General features: G+C 48.0%; 1 protein-coding gene across 1 annotated transcript; it reads left to right on the top strand.

The window, feature by feature from the left end:
- Positions 1 to 803: 803 nt before the first annotated feature.
- Positions 804 to 10,749, top strand: PRKAB1 (protein kinase AMP-activated non-catalytic subunit beta 1). The gene is made up of 8 exons (XM_083717659.1): positions 804 to 957; positions 3,727 to 3,921; positions 4,485 to 4,651; positions 5,177 to 5,270; positions 5,900 to 6,014; positions 6,980 to 7,113; positions 9,019 to 9,087; positions 9,175 to 10,749. The coding sequence occupies exons 2-8, from the start codon at positions 3,766 to 3,768 to the stop codon at positions 9,250 to 9,252; spliced, it is 813 nt and encodes a 270-aa protein (XP_083573785.1). The 5' UTR covers positions 804 to 957; positions 3,727 to 3,765; the 3' UTR covers positions 9,253 to 10,749.
- The last annotated feature ends 535 nt before the right edge of the window (positions 10,750 to 11,284 follow it).

The raw sequence follows: 11,284 nt of genomic DNA, 5'->3' as shown, positions 1-11,284 counted from the left end.
CTCTCTCGACCGCTTCAGTGGGCGGAACTGGCACTGTTTCAGGTGCCACATAATATAGGTTCAGTATCTGTAAGAAATCAGCCTTTCAGTGTGGCAGCACCTACACTTTGGAACTCCCTGCCTGTTGGTATCAGGCAGGTGCTTCACTGCACTCAGATATGTAAAATGCTGATGTGTGTGGGGGTTTTTTTTAAGCTTATTGCTGATTATACTTTTCTGAATGTTTTGATTGTTTTCACTGATCATTTTATTTTTCTATTCTTCATGCAAACTGCTTTGAGGTTTGTTACAATCCAGTAGTGTGGAATCTTTTTTATGAAATAAATAACTAATTTTGCTCACAGAGCAGGCAGGAGTTGGGTAACTGTGGGCTTCCAGGTTTTGTCAGTCTGTAGCACTTGTCCTCACCTATAAACATCTGACCAATGATCACCAATGGGTGGTGATGGTGGAAGTAATTTAATTATACCCAAAGGGCCACAGGTTCCCCACCTGTACTTAAGGGTGTCACACAAGGTTTTATTTTTATTTTTGCTATTTTACTTCTGAATAAGCACATGTATAATAAGCCTCTGAGCGCGTACAGAGGGAGCCCCTGAGCATGTAGGAGTGCAATTTCCTTCCTTCCAACCATTTAGATTCCTCATCCATTTCCAGGAGTCTGTTGGGCGGCGCGGGGCTGGGAACAAACTAGACGATGAGACTAGAACTCTCGCCGCCGGAGCAGAAGATAAAAAGGCGACGCGGCCCCTTTAAATTCCGGCAAGCTCCCGCCCCGCCCCGCCTCCTGCCTGCTTCGCGCACCCGCATGTGCAGTAAGAACTAGAGTTCAGCTGCGCCGCCAGGATCTCCCCGAGACCGGAAGTTGTTTCTCAGGCGGCCGGGGGAGAAACCGGAAGTGGCGAGAACGGCTGTTGCCCGGGGACCCCGAGAAGAGAGTCGCGGAGCCGCTTGCAGGTGAGTGAAAAGGAAGCGGGCGGGCGCTGCGGCGAGTCCCTCCTCGGTCCGCGGCACGAAGAGGCTGCTTGAGCCCCGGAACCTTCCCCCCCCGGGCAGGAGAACACCGGGCTCCTGAGCATGTGCAGAGGATAATTCTTTGCCTGCTGTTTAGCACGCGAGTGTTGCTGTTTAATGCGAGGAAGGTCCAGGCTGAGAGGAGGGGACTGGCCCAAGGTCACTAAGCGAGCCTTTTGAAAAGCCCATTCCCCTGCGCAGCGCTAGAGGTGAAAGGAAGGTTCTTCGCGCACATCCGGTGCCACTTGCCTCTCAGACTTTGAATTTATGTTGTTATTTAGTCGTTTAGTCGTGTCCGACTCTTCGTGACCCTGTGGACCAAAGCACGCCAGGCACTCCTGTCTTCCACTGCCTCCCGCAGTCTGGTCAAACTCATGCTGGTAGCTTCAAGAACACTGCCCAACCATCTCGTCCTCTGTCGTCCCCTTCTCCTTGTGCCCCCAATCTTTCCCAACATCAGGGTCTTTTTCAGGGAGTCTTCTCTTCTCATGAGGTGGCCAAAGTATTGGAGCCACAGCTTCACGATCTGTCCTTCCAGTGAGCACTCAGGGCTGATTTCCTTCAGAATGGAGAGGTTTGATATTCTTGCAGTCCATGGGACTTTCAAGAGTCTCCTCCAGCACCATAACTCAAAAGCATCAATTCTTCGGCCATCAGCCTTCTTTATGGTCCAGCTCTCACTTCCATACATCACTATTTGAATTTATATGTTAGATTTGAATTTATATGTTAGCTATATTAGGAACTGCCTTGAACCGGATCAGATATTCGTCCCTTTAGCCCAGTGTTTTATAGTTCCACCAACAGTGGCTCTCTGGAGTCTTTGGCACAGAGGGGTCTTTCCTTTCTTTTCCTGCTGGATATCCTTTTTATAAGTGGGGATATTTAAATAGTTGCAAATATTAGGAGCGGGAGGTGGGTGGGTGGGGGGTGTCAAAGGGTGAGTCATTCACAACTTGAGCTAAACCTTCAACAGTTGTAGCTATGCCAGTCCTTTTGTGGTATAAAAACGTAAGAGCCATACTGGGTCAAGCCGACAGCATCCTGTTCTCAGAGAAGCCAACCAGATGCTAAGGCATGGGTTCGAGCCCCACACATTGGGCAAAAGATTCCTGCGTTGCAGGGGGTTGGATTAGATGACCCTTGTGGTCCCTTCCAGTTCTATGATTCTATGCATCTTCTGCTGGATGTCCTCTTGACTGGTGGTACTTAGGGGTTGCATATGTTACTGGGGAGGGAGGGCCCTGAAGGACAAGTCACAGCTTGAACACAGCTCACAGCAGGTGAGAGAGCCTTGCTGGATCAGGTGAAAGGGACTCGTCTGGTTCCAGCATTCTGTTCTCACACTGGCCCAAAGGGAAGCTTTCAAGTAGGGCCTGAGTACACTAGCACTCTGCCCACCTGCGATTCACAGCAGCTGGCATGCAGAGGTGTTTACTGCCTCTGACAGTAGAGGCTAGCAGCCATCTAGAGTAGAAGCCTTATCCCCCATGAATTTGTTGAATTCTCTTTTAAAGCTGTCCAAATTTGTGACTGTCACTACATCCTGTGGCAGCTAATTTCACAGATGAATTAGATGCTGTGTGAAGAAGGACTTCCTGTTTGTCTGTCCTTAATCTTCCAAATGTTCAGGTTCCCGGGTTTTTTTGAGTTGTGCATGTTTAAAGCTTAATAGCTTTATTTAGTAGAGCGCACTTTGTTGGGACCCAGGTGAAGTGTTTTCCTCATTTGTAAGATATAGATTGTTGTGTGATCTTGGTCCAGTCATACACACTCAGGCTCACCTATCTCACAAGAGATGGGAGAACCATTATGCTATCTTTAGCTTCTTAGAGAAAAGGCTGAATATTTTGCTGGCATCCGTCTGTCTCGGGAGACAATGGAGGAGTGTGCCTTTGTGGGTGAAGTCAAACTATTGGAAGGTTACAGTGCCTGTTGTGGCAGTAGAGATTGATAAGGGAGAGACATGCTTTGTTGCAGCTGGGGCAGATGACAGTTAAAAAGAATATATTTGTCTTGCTTGGCCTTCTGAGGAGCACAGGTTGCAGATTCTATTTTATCTTCACAACAACCCTGTGAGGGAGATTAGGTTGAGAATGTGACCCAAGGTCATCTAGTGATCTTCATGGCAGATGTTGCTCCTTTCAGCTGGAGATGCTTCCAGGGACCTTCTATGCTTTCACCTCATTCCATTTTTATTTTTTATTCCATCCTTCCACCAATTAGCCAAGGGCCTTTTTGCTCCCTTCCCCATTCTCGCCTTTCAGAGCCCTGTGAAGTAGTTTAGGCTGGGAGGGATCGAGAGTGAATCAAGGTCAACTATTGAACTTCCTGGCTGAGTGGGGATTTGAACCCAGGTCTCTCAGGCACTTTAATTGTGACACCACACAGGTTCTAAGCTTCTCTCTCTACAGGACACAAGCCTTGTGTGCCTGGTGTTCATCCCCAGCCAAATGGCATCATTGGCTTCAAGATAGGAACAAACAAACAAGAGACAGTAAACCAATCAAACGACACATATAGTGGACTTTGTAGCTCAGCAGGGCTTTCAAACCAGATCTCTGCAGTCAAAAGCCAGCAGTAAACCACACTGGCTCATTTTCACCACCAGCTTGTCATTCTCCTGCCCATTGCTTATTAGATTATGAGCTGGGCTGTTTGTTTATCCCGACTGAACAGCCTCTGGTTTCTCCGGCACCTGATTTGTTGCAGAGATTTGTGGCTGTCTTTCTCTTTGGGATCTGAAGAGCAATGGGGAACACGAGCAGTGAGCGGGCCGGTGTGGAGCGTCAAGGGAGCCACAAGACACCTCGGAGAGATAGCGGAGGAACAAAGGATGGAGACCGGCCGAAGATCTTGATGGACAGCCCTGAAGACGCCGACATGTTCCACGCCGAGGAAATAAAGGTATGTGACCTCAGGCGTTCGCCCTCATTCACTGGGAAAGCTGAGTAAAAGGGTTCATGCTGCCATTTTGAAGGATGTGAGACAGGCGCCAGTTTACTCTTGCAGAAGCTCCAGCAGCCAGTTGGTTGTTTCTCGTTTTAGAGAGGGGGAATTGGCCATTGGGTTACATCAAGCGTTGGTACCACTCAGAACAGACCCACTGAAAGCCATAGACATATCTAACTTGGATCTGTTAATTTCAGTTGGTCCCCTCCAAGTCAGACCTAGGCAAATGCTGAGTCATTTGAATGTCTGATTCCACCTCCTTCACCCTCTGCTAGGAGGCGGTCAGATAATGGTATGTAGGCCCAATGGAGCAAAGGTCTGCTTCAGAAGATTGTGGGATCCTATGGATAAGATTTTGGGAGTGCCTGGAGAAGGGATAGGAAGGAGAAATCCAGCTATGCAAGTGGACCCTAAATGACCCACCCCTTAGCCACTTAACCTAAAACAGATCGAGGAACTGAATTTTTACCAAGACTTGGCCATTACACCACATCTTCCTCCCTCCCTGTCCTACGCAGCTTGGCAAGGAAAAAGAAGAATTCCTGGCCTGGCAGCATGACGTCGAGGTGAATGATAAGGCTCCTACACAAGCTCGGCCAACTGTTTTCCGCTGGACCGGAGGAGGCAAAGAGGTCTTTCTGTCTGGCTCTTTTAACAACTGGAGCAAACTGCCACTGACGCGGAGGTGAGCATCTTTGTGGCTTGGTCTGGGCTACCTTTGTTTGCTGTCTTGGTGAGGATGCCCAATATGTTTTAAAGGGTATTTACAGTGTCTATCCCTACCGCAGTACAAGAGCAGGAAAAGTGGGCTGAGCTTGGTGCCATGCTGTTATCAAATACTGGTGGTGAAGCCAATGCTCATTTTCAAGAGCAGCTCACCTTTTATGGGCATGGGGAGCCAGTCTTGCAACAAAACATCACTGCAAATCCCCAGCCTCTAAGCAAGAGCGGCCTACAATCGCACTCACAAAGAGCTGTTGGGGTTTTGCTTTTGGTGGGCAGGATGGTACTGTGTCTTTCATTCCAGTATATTGGGGTGGGTTGTCTGCAGAATGGGAAGAGGCAAAAATTGTCCTTCTGATTGGACCACTCTTCAGATTCAGACTTTTTAATTATTATTTAGCTGACTCACTTTCTACGGTAAAGGATTAATTGTATCCCCCCTCTCTCTCTCCCTCTCTTTTTAATCCCCTCCCTCTCTCATTTATAGCCACAATAACTTTGTAGCAATTCTCGATCTCCCAGAAGGCGAACACCAATACAAGTTTTATGTGGATGGTCAATGGACACATGATCCTGCAGAGGTAATATTGCCTTTTTCAATCGTCTTGCTTGGCCATCATGAAGGGCTGGTTCATGCATCCATGCCTCCGCCTTCTTTAATTTCTCCGTGATTGGTGGCTGGCAGATGAACATGCGAAATGCCGGGTGCATTGGAAAGCGTGTTGTTTTAGGGATGATAGTTCACATCAAAGGTGGTGGCCCTTTTACATATGTAGGCCATCACTTGACGTAGCAGCATAAAGTCATGTATATCCTTGCGCAAATCAATTTTGACAACTGACTTCTTTCTGTAATGAACCAGTGGGGCACCTGCTGTTGGTCAGACACTCAGCCGAAAACTTCTCCTTTTTTAAAAAATCTTCCTACATCCTTCCCATGGGAAGGCCTGAGATTTGGTCATGGATGGGGAGCCTGTACCCCTCCAGGTGTTGCTGACATCATCCCTGACCATTGGCCACTCTGACCGGCGCTGATGGGAGCTGGAGTCTAACAATCTGGAGGTTCCCAAAAGCTATGGGGTGGAGCCTATTTTGGAGATGCAAAGTAGAGCTTTGCTGGTCTATATTCTGTTCCTTCCCCTTCCCCTTCAATCTCTTCCCATGAGGCACCCCAAAGCGATTTACAAGCTGCCCCTTGGTTTTCTTCCTAGCCTGTAGTAACCAGCCAGCTGGGGACAGTCAACAACGTCATCCAGGTGAAGAAAACAGACTTTGAAGTATTTGATGCTTTAATGGTGGACTCCCAAAAGTCCTCAGATGTATCTGGTAGGTATCTTGGTGTCGTGCTTCTCCATGGTTGGGGGTGCTGTGTTGTCTTGGTCCAGGGTTTAGTGTCTAGCTGTGCATTTTGCAGAAGTGACATCATTGAACACTATTTGTTTCATGACAGTGAGGATGGTCTGAATGCACAGTTAATCCTGGAGGACTTTGTTCCTCCCGGCACATTATTGAGAGTGTCAGTAACCACACGGAAAGTGGCGATCGAGCAGACATTGTGCACTTAAGAGTCTCAAACAGTTCTTCAGCAAGGACTCCCGAGTAAGCTTAGCAATCGTGAGATAAGACCCTTATGGATCAAAGAACGGAAAGCACCAGATAGGAATAAATGGACATATCTCACAGTGGAGAGGTGTAAAAAGTGTCCTCCTCACTGGAATTGGTATTGGGGCCTGTGCTTTTTAAACTTGGCCTGGCGTTAGATGTGAGCAGTGAGGTAGCGAAGTTTCCTGAGGGTACCAAATTGTCCAGGGTGGTAAGAACAGCAGCAGCATCCAGAATTAAAGGCATAATATATTATTCGCCCAAATGTTGTTCTGCTGTCTTGGAACATCCCATGGATGAGCTAGAAGAAATGATCTAGCTATACAGATGTTGATCAGTTACATTCTAAACCTTTTAACTGTTTTTAATACCAAGTTTTAAATTGTCGTAGCCCTCCCTGGGACCTGGTGGTGAAGGATGGGCAATAAATTCAACAATGATAATGATTTTTGTTGTTGGAAAAGGCATTGCAGAGAGTGCCAAAAGGATCTCTCTCAAATGGGCAAACAGGCAGTAAAGTTTGCTGAATAAATGGCATTCAGTGGTAAAGTGTAGAAATCAAGTAAGGAAACTTTTGGGGATTCAAGACCACGGCTGAAATGGGAAATTGTTTAGAAGTGCTTTCCCCCAAATAGACCAAGGTTAACCACAGGAACCTCCCCTCTCTCTCCCCTCTCCTCCCTGAGCAGAGCTGTCGAGTTCACCCCCCGGACCCTACCACCAGGAACCCTACATCTGTAAGCCTGAAGAGCGCTTCAAGTCCCCCCCTATTCTTCCTCCGCACCTCCTGCAGGTTATCCTAAACAAAGACACTGGGATTTCGGTGAGTAGAGAAACGTGAAGATAGAAGCAAGCCCCCGCTTTCCCCCCAAATCAAATTCACTGTGTAAGCTGGTGTGTCCTTACCCGCTTTGGGCAGTTTTTATGTGGGTATTCTCCATTTGAAAACAGAGGTGGCGCAGTGAGACTGAAACTCTGAATTGTTTGGCTTAACCTGGCGAGGAGGGTTATTGGTTTCTTTTTTTCTTATTATGTGTTTTTATCTTGTATTTTTATGCTGTGAACTGCCCTCAGATTTACACATGGAAGGGAGATGGTATACAAATATAATAATTATTATTATTAATAATAATAAGCCTTGCCCCACCTTGCATCGTGTTTTCTTAATAAACTGGTCATGCTTGGGTTTGCATTTCAGAAGCTTGCACAGGAATGGAAAGTTTCTTTAATGCTACAAAAAAAATGTATTTGGTAGATGTACAAGGGTCCTCTGGTGGCCCCTAGTGGCTTTCCTGATTTTGCATTCAAAGTTCTAAATAGGGCTAGGCGACATATTGTCCAAAAGTGGTTTGAAGTCCATATTGGGATATCGGTTTCATAATTTTTGACCTGGCAATATATCGCAAATCACAATGTGTGTGCTATGCACAAATCACAATGTGGGGAAAACCATGGAACCAGCCAATGTTTCTCTTGATTCCTGCAGCGCATTAACTCTGCTCCACTGCCTCGTGCTGGGGGTAGGCGAATCACAAGAGCAGGTGACGGCAAAAATCACGATGCGGGGAAGACCGTGAAGCCAGCCATTAACTCTACATAGCGCCAATCCTTATTTCAGATATTGTGATATATTGGGATATCACAATGCTTTGCTGGCGATATATCACGATGCTGAAAACCAGATATTGCCCAGCCCTAGTCCTAAATCGGGATGCGGGTGGCACTGTGGTCTAAATCACAGAGCCTAGGGCTTGCCGATCAGAAGGTCGGCAGTTTGAATCTCCACGACGGGGTGAGCTCCCGTTGTTCGGTCCCAGCTCCTGCCCACCTGGCAGTTTGAAAGCATGTCAAGTGCAAGTAGATAAATAGGTACCACTCCAGTGGGAAGGTAAATGGCGTTTCCATGTGGTGCTCTGGTTTGCCAGAAGCGGCTTAGTCATGCTGGCCACATGACCCAGAAGCTGTCTGCGGGCAAACGCCGGCTCCCTCGACCTATAGAGCGAGATGAGCGCCGCAACCCCAGAGTTGTCCGCGACTGGACCTAATGGTCAGGGGTCGTTTTACCTTTTAGTCCTAAAGAGAGCCAGTGCGGTGTAGTGGTTAAGAGCGGTAGTCTCGTAATCTGGTGAACCGGGTTCGCGTCCCCGCTCCTCCACATGCAGCTGCTGGGTGACCTTGGGCCAGTCACACTTCTCTGAAGTCTCTCAGCCCCACTCACCTCACAGAGTGTTTGTTGTGGGGGAGGAAGGAAAAGGAGAATGTTAGCCGCTTTGAGACTCCTGAAGGGGAGTGATAAAGCGGGATATCAAATCCAGACTCTTCTAAATCAGGTAGAGTGCTTGGGGGTCAAATGCAAACCTCTGGGGCTGTGTACCTGGCCCTTAGGAGTCTCCCTTAGCCACACCCTCTCCTTAAATTGCACGTCTCCCCCCAAACCACACCTTCACTGACCCCCCTCTGCCCTTTCCTCAGAAGCCTATGCCTGGCTGGAATGTCTCTGTGAACTGCGACAGTGCCTCTGACTTGGTTGGGTGGAGACAACAGTGGTGCTGAAACCTGCCCCATGTGTATTGCTGGAATGCAGTGATGCTCCACTCACTTGACTTTGGTGCCACCTGCAACAGCCATGTGGCCCCTGGCAGGCTCCTCGAGAGGGAACGTGGCCCTTGAGCTGAAAAAGGGTTCCTCATCCGTGTCCTGAACTACTCTCCTTTGTCGCCCTCTTTAGTGCGATCCTGCCCTGCTTCCCGAGCCGAATCACGTCATGCTGAATCACCTCTATGCCCTTTCCATCAAGGTAAGGCGGCGGCTTAAGTCGTTGCTGTCTGCCTGTGTTTAGACGGCTCCGTCTTCTGATCTCCCTCTCTTCACAACTCTCTCCTAGGACGGGGTCATGGTGCTCAGCGCTACCCACCGTTACAAGAAGAAATATGTCACTACGCTGCTGTATAAGCCCATATGAAAGCAGAGCTGGGTGCCCGGGCCGATGGAGCAGCGGAGGGAACAAACGAGAAGCGTATGCTCTTTGAAACAGTAGCGGACTTGCTGTCGAATCATAATGCATATTTATATATATATCTTTATATTTTTAAAAAGAGCCCAAATTTGCCTTGCTCTTTTTTCTCTCCCTCCTGCTGTGAATGTTCTTTAGCCCCACAAGCAGGTACCCACTTGTGCTGCCAATCAAGGCCGTGGGTTTTTGAGGGGATTCGTTGCCCTGTAATATTGTGGGGGGGGAGGGGGGAATCTATGAAGACGCACAAGCTGCCAAGGGCATTTAGTTTGCAGAGTTAATACAAACGAATTTTTGAACTGAGCACTCAGAATGAATGGACATCTTCAATCGTCCAAAGTCACCAAAGTGGCTTTGCTTTTTTCGTACAGCAATATGTGTAAGAGAAGGTGTTTTCCTTCTGTAGCAATCTGGGCATACCCTTATAAATAACTTTTTTTTTTCCTCGTCCGTCCCTGCCCTCCCCGCTAGTCATCTTTTGTAACCTGGGCACGACTTGCCAGGTTTCAGCTGACTGGCAAAGGCAGCCAGCTTTGGTTACTTTCCAGCAGAAAATGCTTGGCACATCTTTCAGTTTACTGCAGCTGGGCTGATGGCTTTAGGTTGGTGGTTTCACTGTCCAGTGGGCAGCAGGATGTTACAAAGAGGCTAGAAGAGTCGGACACTGCTGTGAAGCTTCGGGACCAACCCTTTCTGGGTCCTACGAGCCTCCTCTCTCCCCCTAACTTCTTGGATAGCTTGCTCAGAAATGTGGCTCCTTCCTTTCCAAAGATTAGAACTCCCAAGCAATATTGCTGCCCTGCTCCAGGGTTGCAGGCGGAGGTGGGCTTTGCACCCCAGGCCTTCACATGTCTCCACGCTAAGGAATCAGGATGCTTCTCCTCTCAAACAGCTGTAGCCTCCCCTTGTTTGTGGCAGGAGGCTCGTCAAGGGGCTACGCCTCCCATAAAAGATAAGCTGCCTGCTTGTCCCTCCCCGCACAAAAAAAAGGCCAATTAATGTGTTGTCTGTCACACCAAGGTGCACACACTCCCTAGCCTGCTGTGGTACCAGCTTGTGCCTTCTCAGCCAAGCGAGCCCTGTGTGGTTTTTTCCCTTCTGATCCCTTACCAATCTTCTGAGGCCACCAGGCAGTTTTATTGCTTTGAGTAGCTGAAACTGATGTATAGGGTAGAACAGGCGCTCTAGAACAGGGTCTGGCTAACCTGTGGCTCCTCCAGGTGTCATTGGGCTTCAACTGCCTTCATCCCTAACCTTGTCTGACCAGCTGTTTGGGACAGATGGGAGCTGGGCGGCTCCAAGCTCCCATCCCTGCTCTAGACCGCTGTTGAGAACAGTATTTCACGTCTGCTTTTTTTTTAAAAAAAATCTTCTGTTTGCTGTTTTATTGGTTCTCTTCAGAAACCAGTTTTTTAAAAAGAAAATAAAATCAGTTTACATAATGAAGAGTGAGCATTTCCTCTGCGCCTTTCTCGAAAGGAACACAGGTTAATTTCCTGACATTACGGCAAAGGTTGCAACCCATAATGTCACCTGTGACCTGTTGCAATATGTGAGAGGAATATGCCTGTTGGGTTGGGCAAGACAAAGGTTGGGGTGTGTGTGTTATATGGTCTGGTTTACCAACTACTGGAGGTCAACAAAATGATTGTCTCGCAGTGGAGCTAAGTTAGCTACTCTACAGGGAAATTTAATGGTCACTATATAGTAGCCTCCATAAAGAAGGCTGATCACCGAAGAATTGATGATTTTGAATTATGGTGCTGGAGGAGACTCTTGAGAGTCCCATGGACAGCAAGAAAATCAAACCTATCCATTCTGAAGGAAATCAGCCCTGAATGCTCACTGGAAGGACAGATCCTGAAGCTGAGACTCCAATACTTTGGCCACCTCATGAGAAGAGAAGACTCCCTGGAAAAGACCCTGATGTTGGGAAAGATGGAGGGCACAAGGAGAAGGGGACGACAGAGGATGAGATGGT

The sequence above is a fragment of the Podarcis gaigeae genome (assembly GCF_964106915.1).
Source record: "Podarcis gaigeae genome assembly, chromosome: 16".
Taxonomy (NCBI): Eukaryota; Metazoa; Chordata; class Lepidosauria; order Squamata; family Lacertidae; genus Podarcis; species Podarcis gaigeae.
This window is presented reverse-complemented; position numbering and strand designations above follow the sequence as displayed.

Excerpts from the sequence above, each read along its gene's own strand:
- PRKAB1 (XM_083717659.1), top strand. The coding sequence starts at position 3,766 with ATGGGGAACACGAGCAGTGAGCGGGCCGGTGTGGAGCGTCAAGGGAGC. Across the intron at positions 4,652-5,176 it reads AAACTGCCACTGACGCGGAG|CCACAATAACTTTGTAGCAA; the intron begins GTGAGCATCTTT and ends TCTCATTTATAG. Across the intron at positions 9,088-9,174 it reads TCTATGCCCTTTCCATCAAG|GACGGGGTCATGGTGCTCAG; the intron begins GTAAGGCGGCGG and ends ACTCTCTCCTAG.